The sequence below is a fragment of the Amblyomma americanum genome, chromosome 3 (genome assembly GCF_052857255.1).
Source record: "Amblyomma americanum isolate KBUSLIRL-KWMA chromosome 3, ASM5285725v1, whole genome shotgun sequence".
NCBI classification, from domain to species: Eukaryota; Metazoa; Arthropoda; class Arachnida; order Ixodida; family Ixodidae; genus Amblyomma; species Amblyomma americanum.
This window is the reverse complement of record NC_135499.1, coordinates 105,426,433-105,440,873: the sequence shown is the minus strand read 5'-3', so window position 1 is coordinate 105,440,873 and position 14,441 is coordinate 105,426,433. Positions and strand designations below refer to the sequence as shown.

At 47.4% G+C, this 14,441-nt stretch overlaps 1 protein-coding gene across 1 annotated transcript; it reads left to right on the top strand.

The window, feature by feature from the left end:
* Nucleotides 1-10,527: 10,527 nt before the first annotated feature.
* Nucleotides 10,528-13,931, top strand: LOC144123202 (salivary anticoagulant protein P23-like). The gene is made up of 5 exons (XM_077656074.1): nucleotides 10,528-10,580; nucleotides 11,244-11,306; nucleotides 11,883-12,010; nucleotides 12,549-12,731; nucleotides 13,417-13,931. The coding sequence occupies exons 2-5, from the start codon at nucleotides 11,264-11,266 to the stop codon at nucleotides 13,732-13,734; spliced, it is 672 nt and encodes a 223-aa protein (XP_077512200.1). The 5' UTR covers nucleotides 10,528-10,580; nucleotides 11,244-11,263; the 3' UTR covers nucleotides 13,735-13,931.
* The last annotated feature ends 510 nt before the right edge of the window (nucleotides 13,932-14,441 follow it).

The following is a 14,441-nucleotide window of genomic DNA, read 5'->3' as shown; positions in this document are numbered from 1 at the left end:
CAGGGGCTCGTTATCGCGCGACAGGGACGGGGTTGCGTATGAGACGCACTGGGGATCACGGAAGGCAGCTAATCCTCGGGCCAGTCGGTGCGCTTTCTCGTTCCCCCTCAACCCATGGTGCGCCGGTGTCCAAATGAGCGCGACCTGTTGTGCCAGTGGTGGGCCTCCGGCCAGCAATCGTGCTGCTACGGCTGACATGCGGCCCGCGTCCAAGTTTCGAATCGCTGACTTTGAGTCACTCACAATAATTTTAACCTGTTCTTAAGTTAGAGCCAGCACAATGGCCGACTACTCCGCCTCCGCTGCGGTCGCCGAACTATATAAAGGAGGCGACACCGGCTCAGCTTATGCGGCGACGGAGCAATGTAGCAATGACAATGACGCAATGTAGCAATGACGGAGGAGGAGAAACAGGCCGAGTAGACTTCAGATTTTAATGAACACGTAAGGTGATTAAGTGTCCCGTAAATGCTTAGCTCAAAGTTAAATGTTTCTCTTGGAGGATTTGATCCCTTTAAACCGCATGCGCGCTTGTGGACTAGCGAGAAAATTAATAGGGAACGTGCGAGTTCGTGTCGCTGTAGGCAGGGCGCGCGCCTGTGGCTGAAAATTTGCGCCAAAGCCCATCGCGCTTGTATGCCGCCTACTTTGGAAAGCAGAACGCCAGTACTCGCTGAATAATACTACCGTTTTCGAACTTGGAGCCACTGTTGTTTGGATTACTGCTGGTTTTGCAAACTCGAGGCATACATCATTACAAGCGCGGCACGCTCAGCATGCTCTAGATTATTATGAAAGCCTCTGGCGCGTGTCCGACCCGCAGTGGGACGCGCTCGCGTGCTCTTTCATCTCACTTGTACGTGCACATGACTTGAAAGCAAATGAGTGGTGTGCGGGATGGCGCGACTTGAAAGCTACTGAGTTGTGAAGGAAACAATACGCCGAAAATAGGACGCTCAGCAGCGATTATATCCGGCTGTATATATTGTCCGGCTTACATTATAATCAGAAGCATTAACCAGTGAACGTAGTCATTTCGTGCCCATGCGGTAGGGTAATCAGGATAGTTTCTGGGCTTCTGATGGGCATATTGCCCCGTGTAATACATGTGTTCGTTTTTCTTTTGGCGTAGCCGTACGTGCGCGAAGTTATTACATAAATTTTCGCCCTGTAGCAAGATAATCTCGAGCTATGGCTTTGTTTTTATCGCCACGATGTTTGAGGCAGCTTCTCGAACTGTGACGATAACAGGCGAGTTTACTAGAACGCGCGACGACGCCGTTCGAGAGTTGGCCAGCAGCACTCACGGAAATGGATCGCTGGGTGCCGACCGTGAATGTCGCTATCGCCAGCGTCGAGCCCCCCCCCTCCCCCCCCCCCCCTCCTCCTGTTTTTTTGTCCCCTCTGTCTTTTTTGCCACCGCACGTCCGGGGAACACATTCTGTCAGCCAGCATTTCACTTCCGCTTCGTCTGCGCGGCTGCCTGTCGTGAACTCCGCGTTCTACTGGAAAGCGGAAGTGTACGAACTTGGCAGTGTATGGTTATTTGCGTTGAAAGCCGTACTTTAGACACTGGAGAAACAGCGCAAAATGAAAAAAAAATTCTAACGATGATTACGATTCTCCCTAATGCAAAATTTGAGCGCAGCTCTTTCGGTGTCTAGGCTCTCTAAGCTCATTGCTTTGCTTTGCTGGGTCGTCGGCACGTCTGGCAACGATGTTAGTTTGTTCGTAGTTTTAGTTGAAGAAGACGACGATGTGCATGAACAGCGCGAGAGAGAGTAGAGGAGAGACTTTAATGAACACATTAGAGTTCCGTCTGGTTTTTAGCCTAGCATGCTACTCCAGGTTAGGGTGAAAGAAGAGGAGAAGATAAGAGAAGAAGAGGCTGAAAAGAGTGTATTGCAGTTTACTACCAGGCGTGATCGGCAGCGGGGATAGCCTAGTGCTCTCGTGCAGCGGGCAGCGAAGCTTATATGTTCGCCCTGCCGCGGGTTCCAATCGATGTTGCGAAGTCGCGGCAGTGTTTAGTTATTTATTTATCTAATTATGATATGTCACGGTAACACCGACGACGGCGATGCGGCCCAATCCACGAACGGCACTTAAAAGAAACGTTAAAAAAAAGAGAAAATAAAAGAGGAAATTGTATGGCATTGGTATTCTGCACGTTATACGCGAGCAGTCATCCCAAATAAGGCACTTAATATTTCTGACTCCTCTATTAACGCTGATGATTTATATCGTTTTAATAAAGTTAATAAGTGAACAAATTAAGACATAAAACACCTGGAGCCCGACATAGCATTGATAAATTTTTCCTGTGCCTTTCGCGGCTGCCATTAGTTTTCAGAGTACAGGATGTGCCGTTGCTAAAATTCAACCACGCCTCGAAGGATACTATTTTAAGGGTTTCTGAACAGCAGAAGGGGAGTAAGGTTTATTGAGTTTGCGGGCTTGCGGAGGCACCCAGAAAAGCTCTGAGGCAATGGAAGGCGGCGTTAATGAAGCCCGATTTCAATATCGTAAACGTCTGCGCGTCAAGTTACTGGGAAATATAGTTACGTCATGGATAAATTGTTTCTTATAGCATTAAGAGCTGAGCTGCGCATTATAAGATTTGTTATGATTACGCAACATGCCTGGAGGAAGGGCGTTGTAGTTTCAGCCGAGCGCATTCCCGCTTACAGTAAACGTCCCGCACTGACAGGCACAATGTGCAGCTCGTGCTTGACGCAATCACTGAAAGCACCGGCTCTGGAGAAATGTTATTAACGCATCAGGTGAAGGCGCCAGGAGTTCAGCCCCCGGACGGGAACCCAGTGTCACAGCCTTAGCGAAAAATTGATTAAAACGCCCTCTGTTAGCCCTTAAGGTCTCCTTTGTAAAGAAAGGCGCTAAGTGCTCCCGCAGGCAACCCAGCAAAGTTCATAACGACGCTGCGAAGCAACTAGTGCGGTACGAGCAAGGTTAGCCGTAGCTGTCGAGCGCACGCTCTGCAGCGCATTGTCAGGAAGAGAGGCCAGCGAAAACACATACGTAAATCACACTGCCTAAGCGCAGCAGTAGCGTCACAAGGACACTCTCCTTTCAGCGGTGTATAGTTACTTGGTGTCGGGGTTAGCGCGCTAACAATTGCCGTCATCGCCGCTTGCGCCGCGCGCGATAAAAGCTTTCCGGTGCGCGCACCGTGCTTTTGTTTCGGCGGGGAAGTGCGCGCCGAGCTCTGTGAAGCGACAGCTGCCGCCCTGTCGTCCTCTTTTGTTCGTTGGCGACGGACTGAAAGGCATCGTCGCTTCTCGCGTTTCTTCGATGAGAAAAAAAAAGAAAGATCGCGGACGGTTCTAGCCCATAGCGCGCCCACTGCCGGACTCCCAGTGTCATGTTCCGCCTCGCCCCAGGACGACTGTGTGGTGTTAATTTTTGGTCGGGCGCTGTTGGCCTACAAACACTGGTGCGCCACCGTGTCGTGTGACTTTTGTTCGGGCTTCGCAGTGCAGCGGATTCACTCAGAGATGGGGGTGCCCTGGGTCTGCACCGCTGCGCGCCGTAGAGTAGTCCCTTTTTGGTTGGAACTTTAACGTCCTGTACGAGGCTTGAATACGCCTTCCGTTAGACCCTCTCGCTTTGCGAAGCCTGTCTCGAGCGACACTACGGGAGGATGCTCGAAGCGAACGGAGGCTGATTAGCGCGCAGTGATATAAAGGTTGTGTAATGCTGCTTTCTTGGCATAAACATTGTCGAATTAGAAACCAGAGCTGACGACGAACAAGAAGTTCGCGTAAAGTCACTCGCAAAAAAGAAAGAAAAAATTAGATTAAAAGCGCAGAATTCCTAAAGCACTCTGCAAGCACCTTTTATAGAAGCACCTTGGCTGTTACATAAGCTGTGGCCTTTTTTGCTGCTCGCAGTTTTCGGTTTGAGAGACAAAATGCGTTGTAGAGCACTGAACATAATCAACAAATGGGAAGGTAGCCGTACCGAAAAAAATAGGCGCTGAAAAACAGGATTAAAATTGAGCGTTGAAGAGAAAATTTCAAAAGCGGCTGTGCTCGGCAGTTGCCTTTAACTGACATCTTTGGAATGCTGCTTGCTGTCTTCAGGAGTACAATCTACGTGGCTTCTCAGTGCGCTGTTCGCAACACTCCACTCCTGTACGTGGGAGATAACGATACTTTGCTGCAGACACAGTCGCCATTGTTTTTTTACTCTGCCTCTTACACTTGCTTTTCTGTGCCATCGACCGAACCCAACAGTTCAGAAGAGAAAAGCCTTATGAGCCGCAGCACCTAATGACACTTACATTTTCCCTCATTCGTAATATACGCCTTGAAAGTTATTTGCCAAACACTTTGAGTACGACCAGCTGCTTTAGAGTCCGCCATGTGGGTATACGTCAAGTTCCTAGAAGCTATAAAAGGTCGAGGATCAGTACGAACCGCGAATGGTGCCTTAATGTGTCATGCGATGAGAGGGCCGCCAGCGGAAGATTTCCCCCAGAACGACAGCTTCAGACGCCTCCACTGTCGAGCGGCGTGTACGATAGCGACAGCTGTATCTCCGCTCGAGCGTAGCATTGAAAAGACCGTGAGATAAATTATGATCCATAGCGCAGCAACAAAACAGGGAACAAGCACAAGCGCTAAACTTCCACTACGGCTTTATTTGGTGCACACAGAATTTATACGATGCCAGTCAGATTAGACAAGATACTTTGTGAACAAAGCTTAAAAATCACATGCAATACATTTCACTGGTTGGCATACTGCTCCGAGTCTAAAAATGTCATATCTTTTTTTCTCAGTGACAATGACGGACTGCTGACGCAGCTTTCAGGTCCAGCTCTTTTGAATGCGGCAGCCTCGATAATTTCTCTTGTTAATCTATCCGCATTTCTGCCAATCACCTCGCATTCTTTAAAGCCAGGCTTGCATTTATGAGCACGACAGTGCCGTGCCAAATTGCTGGAACCGCCATCCCTAACTTCCCTATGTTGCTCGCTTAACCGCTCATTAAGGCATCTGCCTGACTACATTTTTGTTCACAAAGTATCCTGTCTAACCTGACTGGTATCGTTCTTTACTTCATGTATAAATTCTGTGTGCACCAAATAAAGCCGTAGTGGAAGTTTAGCGCTTGTGTTTGTCTCCTGTTTTGTTGCTGCGCTATGGATCATAACGCATACCCACTAGCCCGAACCATCACCTTGTTGATGAGATAAACATGGGTTAAAGGGGTAAAAAAGACCCCACCCCCACACCTCCCGATGCGCTACACGGATTGCGTGCAGGCATGATCGAGCGATAGCTTGCAATACTTATACAGCACGGCCACTGTGGAAGTTGATGAGATGCCGTAGACACGGTGTGTTCATGTGTGCTATTCCTCTAGTACATATGTGGAGTATAACCTGCGATATGAAAAACAATATAGTTTATAGGCTCCGGATTGACGAACAGACTTCGCAAAGAATACGGGCCCGTTTGCATTTCACGAACATCGAGATGCGGCTCCCGAGGCCGGAATTCGATCGCGCAACCTTGGACTCAGAAGCAGAACCACACACTCTGAACATGAATGCACCTGGATGGGAGAAAAAAAGGAGCAAACTGTTCTTTAGCGCACTCTCTTTTATAAAAGTGTGTGCGCTAGAGGACGGCTTACTGCCTTTTTTACTCCTTTCTGTTTAAAGTGTAACCACTGAACCATCAGGGAGGCATTCATTGATTTTTGACCCTTACGATGGTAACTTTAGAAAATCACATTAAGCAGAACCGTAAGGAGAAGCAGGCAAAGTATTTTTTTTTCTATTTGACTCAAAGAGCAGATTGCCTTGCCACGAAGGTGGTCGGAGAACCAAATGGAAGAAGATAGAGAATAAGTAATGCTATATAGAAAAAAGTAAACACACACACACACACACACACACACACACACACACACACACACACACACACACACACACACACACACACACACACACACACACACACACACACACACACACACACACACACACACACACACACACACACACACACACGCACGCACGCACACACACACACACACGCGCGCGCGCACACGCACACACACACACACACACACACACACACACACACACACACACACACACACACACACACACACACACACACACACGCACGCACGCACGCACGCACACACACACACACACACGCGCGCGCGCACACGCACACACACACACACACACGCACGCACGCACACGCGCACACACACACACACACACACACACACACACACACACACACACACACACACACACACACACACACACACACACACACGCGCGCGCGCGCACGCACGCACGCACGCACAAACTGAGCAATGTGATTTTGGATATGCGAGGCGACAAGGACTTGCGTTGTTCAAAACATCGTCTCGTCCGTTACATTATTCGCGTGCAGTCGATCGATAAAAGCGGCCAATTTTCAACGAATGGCGCGGTTAAAGCATGAGAGACGGTGGGGTGAAATAAAGCAGCTCGTCTGTAATTGTCGCCACAGGGCGCTTGATAAGGGAGACAAGGTACTGTGCGGTGGTTGCAGTGTCGTGCGGCTGTGCTTGTAGAATGCGGCGATTTGATAATATGTATAAAGGACCGATGGGGCCTCTTGCGCAGGGTTGGGTGCCTGATCGTCCGGGGTCCGGGAGGAGAGTTCCCGGGCCAGCGCATGAACGCGCTCATCACCGGGGATCGAGGCATGCCCAGGGATCCACGAAAGAGTAACCGTTCGGTCGAGAGAGGTGGCTGTGGCAAGAATACGGTGTGTGGCCGGCGTCGCCACGCCCTTTAGGTAGTGGTGGTATGCGGCCTGGGAATGTGTGCAAATTTCGGTTATGTTTTTGTCAATGGTGGAGTGGGCAAGCGCAAGTGCGATGGCGACTCCTTCCGCCTTTGCAGGTGAATTAGTTCGGATAGTGGCGGCGGCCCCCACTTTGCCGTCTTTATAGGCTGCGACTGCCTTGAAAAATCCTACTTTATAATTTTCTGCCGCGTCGACATAAAGGATATCGTAGCGGTTGCTGTATGTATTGGTGTAATAGCTCGCTCGAGCCTGCCGCCTACCCTGATAAAGGCTGGCGATCATGATGCATGGCAGGGGCTTCTTGTATATGGGATCCTGCGTGCGCAAAGAACTCAGTGAGGCGTAGGACATGTTAGGGCAGGAATGGGTGGACTGAGATGAAGCTGTCGCAGTGGGCGTTGTCATAAGGGCGCGTCTGCGCTCGCCTGGCTGTCTGCCTTCGCGCAATACCGCGAAACCAAACTTGCGCTCAAAAGAACAATAGTAACAAAAAAATCTTTTGCAGTCTAATAATGCGAGCAAGAATTAAATTTTTTTAGCTTCGATGAGAAGGCTTCACTGAGGTCGGCTTCGCGACCTCAGAAAACGAACAAAACAACAAAAAGCGATTAAGAAGTTTTTCAGTTAAAAACAGTTCTTAGAATCCTGTGAGAAAGGAAAGCCAAAATATGATGGTACCATTGTGATGACTTGTTATAACAATAGCAGCACTAAGCGTGCTGTATTTTATTTAATAAGGTGTGTACAGACACTATTGATGTGCACGCAATAGGAGAAGCTTATAATCTGGGATGAAACCTTGGAGAGTTTATGGCCTGCCGACAAGGGTGTCCCTTACGTTGTTGCTACCAGTAATTTGGAAAGTACTTTCTTCATAAGTTTGATTCACTAACTCTTTGTAAGCTTATCAGTGTCAATATTCGGCAACCTGCTTCGCGTATACTTCTTCGTATTGAGGCCTCTCATTCCCGCACTAACCGGCAGTTGAGAAACACAGACCTTCTACACCATTTACAAGAAAATGAGAAGGGTGTATGCATTCCCAATACTCTTCTTAGACTTCAGAATAGTTAGCGAATGTGAAGAAACTGGTCGCCAACGTACTTTCCAAAAAGACGGCTACGCAGATGCATATCAGTACATTTCGATTTTCTAGCTCTATACAGAAGCGAGCGACTTCTTTTATTAATGCGAAAGCACATTAGACGGCTCGGTTTCAAGTTTACTTTATCCCTTCCCCTACGGCGTGGTTTAGGTGTCCAATAATATTTGAGACAGATACTGCGCCATTTCCTTTCCCCCAGAACCACTTAATGATTAATAACATCCGCAAAAAAGTGTCCGTAAGAAGCGGCACCATGTGAAGCCACGAGCCGACGAGTCACGCGACGAAGATGATGATATCACATCATTATTTAATGCTAATCATCACACTATTTACCATAATTAACTAATGCTAATCGATGTGATTAGATAACAATAAGACTAATTAGTATTAATGATGGCAGCATATGAGTGTGACGTCATACCACAGCGATGTAATGTCAGGTCAAACCTACTCACGTGATGACCATATAATATGCCGGCGCACCTAATCACTTGCCAACGATCTAATGATACGTCATATGAGGTCCCCACCCGCTCCCCTCCCCCCCCTACAAGATCCATATGAATCCCACATTACTACGCATGCGCGCATGGCGCATTACAAAGAGAGCTCACAATCCGGGCCACATAAATGAATTCGGATTGTCCAGCATCTAAACGCGCCAGTTCTCATGTATGACATACTACAACGATCATGCAACGACACATGCCTTGACCCTCGTGATGTTGCCGATGATGATGCTGATAATACTGATGATGAATATTGTGTATCTTTACGAGCCCGGGGAACTCTTATATACAACTACCAAATGAAAAGAATTTGCCAGAATATTGTAAATGTTGTACATTGCCCAGCAACCTCAGACAATAACTCTGCGGGAAAACAGCAATACGTGCAGCTAAAAATTAAGGATGATGACGTAGATATTCTTGGGAGGTCAAGACCCTTCCGTCCAGGTGGCAATGATAATGGTTTCGAAATCCTGGGAATTCTCAAATGACTCGTCAGGAACGGGCTAGATTGTCTTGGAAATTGCGCCGACTATGGAAATCACACGGGTCAAAACAACTGGCCTGGAGTGGGCAGCGTCAACCATTCTCTCTGTCAAAAGCAACACGACCCTCCAGTCAAATTTCGCCGCAGCAAAATCTTTTCAAAGCCACAAAGCCACCTCCCTCCCCCCTCCCCTCCCCCCGGGGACAAAAAAGAAGGAAAACACCGAATAATTTTCATACGCCTGAAGAAAATTCTGGCTACCATTCCGTCAACCAGAGACAAACTGATTTGAGTCAATCATTTGATATCCTCCAAACTGAACTAATCAATGGTACGCTGCCGTCCTCGACGTTTTTAACCCGCGAGCACTGCGCGAGCATTACGCGAAGCCGTTTAAGATGAACGATGCGTCTCTGCAAAATAGTTGAAGGAAAGATAACGGTGTGGGTAGTGCCTGGTCATCTGAAGGCAGGCCGGCAACCTAAAGGATACCATACGAGAAAGGAAGAAAGGCGAAGAATGATTACAAATTTACAAACGAAAATCGCACTATAAAAACAGAAGCGAACAAAAGTGTGCCCCAATAACCGTCATAATAGAAGGTTTGAAACCGCGACTCAGCAGCACAGCGCCACCACGTAATCCGTTCTACTGAACAGAAGACCAGGAACAGAAGACCAAGGAGGTTATTCAGAAGGATATAAAAGTGAAATTGTATTATCATCTGCTTGGCTTACAGAACAGGAATATACGTGAGTAGTGTGAGATTCAAAAGGGGAAAAACCAATCAAAAGCTTCGACGGTATTATGCAGGTTTTTCTGGCTTTGTGCTTTTTTCATCAAATCAAAAGTTGTCCTTGTTAGGAACCGATTTAATCATATTCGCTCGCCTTTGCGCGCTGCTTTAGTTTCTGTTAAGTCACCGTGTAATGTACGGTAGGATCCCCTTTACCCGACTGCAAGGCAAAGGCCGTGACGTCAGCCCCGGCAATCATGAACACGAAGCATTCTTGCTTTGGGCCATGTGCACGGCGACAAATTTATTGCGTGCTTGTTGGACTGAACATATTCATTGCGGCATCAGACAAAGCTATAGCGGGTAAAATTGAGTAACGTGATTTACGCGCTCCTGGGAGTTTGAGCCGAACGGCAGGCAACCGGGTGCAACGCCAGCGTGGCAATGGGGAGGGAGAGTGGCGTGCTGTGACAGCAACACCCCTTCCGGGAAGACCATAGGGGTGCGTCTTCCTGTAGGCTGACTGAGCGGACACAACAGCGCAGCACCGGAAGCTAAGAGGGAACTGTGGCATCCGGTTGTCCAAACAGGGGAAACCGAACCCCAAGCGTCATTGCACATGAATACTGCGGCATTGCGCTCCAAATCCTCTCGGAAGCGGCGCTCGTCGGAACTGAAAAAAAGTCTGGACGTATTTTTAAAAATTCTTTTGTGTTTCTTCGCCAAGTTGCGATTGCGAAAAGCGTGTCGACGGCTTGTACCTATCTCCACGATGGGGGTGGAGAGGGCGAAAGTCTCCAGGGAAATAAAAAGCCGCCTTGGTGCGTGTGTTGCTCAGACGCGGCTGCTTGGTTTTGTCGATCGAAACTTCTTGCAAAGAAGGAGTGGTGGGCAGGTGAGCGGCTATTCTTTCGTCTTTTCTTTCAAATTGTTACCTTGGAAAATTTTCACACTTTTCCCATTTCAGTCAGTTGCACCCACAGTGACTACTGCTTACTGCTCTGACCTCTGTTCTGCTTACTGTTCTGCTTAGTGTACAGCTTAATGCTAAGAAATGCGATGTAACAGTTTACACTTTTGGGTGCCAAAAAAAAAAGATAAACTGAAAGGAAGTGTTGTTTTCTGACCATTTACTTTGAACCGTTTGAATCAGTTAATGAATGTTTAGATAAGCGCAGCCAGTTCTGACTATACAGGCACAGTTCAAAATTTCCAAATTTCAGTGTCGTACACGAGCTTTTCGCGCACAGTGGATTCATCGATGAAACTCCAATCTTCTCGATATCGGCAGCAAACTCTCACGAAGGTGCCAACCGACAGTCGCCGTAGTCATCTGTGCCCACAGACTGCGATAAATTACCCTACTTCCACAAATATTCTTCTATTGGATTCATAGGACCGATCTTTAAGCAACGCAGTAATGTAAAAGAATAAGAAAGGAAAACAGAAAGCTAATTTTAGTGAACAGAACTAGAATAATAATATCACAGACACCTCAACGCTTATATATGGCTGAAAAAAAGCCTATAAACCATGTACGCGTTTGTTCCTTTTTCAGAAAACGGGAGAACAAGCAAAATGATCAAGATTATCGTGCTCGTACTGGCAACTGTCAGTTATGGTGAGCTCATTGCACACTTGCATGCCTTCTGCTTTGTGGGTGTGAGTTTTGCGGCGATGAATCTGACCCTTGTATTTTATGCCGAGGAGTGAAATGTGCCCAGTGGGCTAAGAATGACCGTCATATTTCAAGAGGCGCAAGCGCCGAGACCTGCTTTCTGTCCCCTTGAGCCCTTATAGACGTTAGCGGCCTGGCTCAGGGGGCATGAAACCAGTTGTTTTTACTTGCACACTCGTATTTCTACTCGATACAATCCTATCTGTGAGCCTGAAGTAGGCAGGAAAAGGAGTGTAAATATGTACTATTTCCGCATGCCGTACGTATGGGCTGCTTCCTCGAACAAACAGCTTAAAGGGTACGAGCTAATGTTGACCAGACCGTCAGCTGTGTTCTACTAAAACCGTACTTGACAGCACTTCTGTTAGAAATTATACATGACGCAACCGGTTATAATAGCTTCGATCAACCGCATTAAATATCGATATATCACGAGTAATGACAAACGACTGTAGAAACTAAAATTGCTTATTGCGGGTTTCACAGCTCGACCTATCGATGTCGCCCTCTGACTTTCAGCGTCGTCAGCGTCGGTCAGCGACGCGAACACCTTCGTCGACACTGTGTTTCGGGAGAAGATGCCGCTCCTCGTGAAAGGATCGCCCCGTCTGTTCCCCTACGCGACCATTCCGAACTTCAACTTTAAGGTACTCCATGAGCAGTCTTTGACTACGAAATACCAGTTTATGAAAAGGGACTCGGAGGGAGAAACCAGGAAAACAACACATTTTGTCATTAGATTGGGTTAAGTCTAGTGTATGATATGCTGGCTACGGAAAACGTTGCGGCGGAGTACTGTGCGTCTGAAAATTAACATGCAGAAAACCAAAGTAATTTTCAACAGTCTAGCAAGGGAACAACAGTTCACAATTGGTAGCAAGGGGCTGTAAGTGGTAAGGGAATATGTCTACTTAAGGCAGGTAGCGACCGCAGATCCGATATGGGAGAGGCCTTTGTCCTGGCTGATGATGGTGATGATTACACTGAAACAACAGCCCACTTACCGCCAAGAGACCTAAGGTGAAGTTAATTTCCCACGGTGCCATGTTCGTTGTGTGAGAGAGAGAGAAGGAGAGAGAGAATTTTTAATCAAGAAATAGATAATTTAGCCGTGTGGGTGCTGTGTGTGTTACCCCATAGACTTCCTTACCTCAGGCGTGCAGCTTCATTTCTTGTCTTTTGCAGGTGTTCAAGACTTCGCTGACCAACCGGGACCTGACGGTGAAGATGACTCAAGGCGAGATCCGTGGCTTCGAGAATGCTCTGCAGAGGGCGGAAGACTGCCAGTCATCTTCCCTCGAAGACGAGCAGACCTTAATTTCCTGCAACCTCGCCGTCCGAGGGCTGAACACCACCTTCACGGCGCAGGTACCCTGCTTCTAGTTTGAATTTCACTTCGGCGATGCGTACGTCGATACGATCGTTTGGCCCTTCGACTCCATAATTCCGTCAACCACGCCACCCGCAACCTTTATATTCCTTTTCACGATTAATCCCTAAGCGTTTAGCAGCCAGCCTACTTTGTTTCTATATGTACGCTATTGAGACGCTGTCCCGTTTTAAAGGACATGAGGGTTAGGTGATGTATGCCGCTTCGACTGCGAGTAAGACTAATTTAATTGCCTGTTTACGGACCAGTGTCTAATACAGAAAAAAGAGAACGCGAAACGAGACCTGAGAACAACTGTGCAAGCTCATATGAAGTCTTGGGAAAAATTCGACAACAAAGTAGGACAAATTTATCCTTTTAACCTTGCGGGCGATGCCACTGACATTGACACAGAGCACTTCACTTTCCTTACTGTACTTCACTTTGCTAGACGTGGTTTCGAACTGGGATATTTGAACGGAGAAACTATGAAGCTATGGAACCGAAAAAGATGGGTTTTTAGCGCGATACGCAGGGTGGGTGAAAAAGGGAGAGGGGAATAGAGGGGCAAATATTCGTTTTTTTTTCTTCTTATTATCGTGTGACAAAACACTCATAGCTTATTCGAATTTTGTGCGTTACCCAGCGGACCAGGTAATCACCTATTCTCTGCTTTCTGCGCAGACTCAAGATGACAGCCTGCTCGGCACCCGGAAGACCATCTGGGTGGACGTAACGGTACGGGACACCGTGGCTCACTTTGAGGCCAGCGCCCCTGCCGGCGGGAAAGGCACTCTGCGTTCCTTCGTCATCGACCACATCCTGCTCGACGTCCAGTACAGCCGCTACCTGAGCCTGAACGAGGGCCGGCGGCAGAAGTTCATGGAGGAGATCGCAGATAGAGTCAAAGACAAGCTTAGGCGCATCTTTTTAAACGACTACAACAAGGTGCTGCGCCGAGCTGTGAAGTCAGTCACTTTTCCTGAAGAGTCTGACCTCTAGCTGTCAATTCGATGTTCAAGGTTCAAGTGAACAGTCGTGCTGTCTTGTGGTCTTTGTTCCCTTCTGTAAAAGGTGTGCCTTTTGAGAGAACGCTTGACCCACCTTGTATACCTTCTTCTTGCCCGTCATATCTAATGCAAATAGACCTTCACAGTGTGTGATTTTTTCAGAAATATAATAAAAAAAGAATATACTTACGACTCCTAGCCTTGCTGGCTATTGAACGGTGCGCCATGCTGTTTTTTTTTTATTGCGCAATAGCGTTTCATCGTTATAGACTGCACAGAAATCGCTTCGTTGTTCCGTTCGGGTACTCTGAGCTTTATGGCATGGTCCACGCTACACAAGTTTGCAAGAAAGAAATTACCGGAAGGATGTTAAGGATCGAAGGTGCCAGTGATGCGAAATCATTGCAAATCTATTGCAATTCTTTTCAAATTTTTACTATTACAAATTTATTATAATTTAACTCTATTCCTTTAGTTCGTGCAGATGTGAGTGCGCGTACCATTATTGGTTAACATTACGTGTTTTCCCGCCTTTAATGATGTCACACTGTTTCAACCAACTGAGATTTTTTTTGGCGCTTCTATATGGGCCCACTTTTTGTGACCACGTTTTTGTCGACGCCGGGTTTTCGCTTAAGTGAGATGCATTTACTGCTTTAGCATTAAAAGCCTGCTTCTTCCTGTAAATTGAGCTATCGG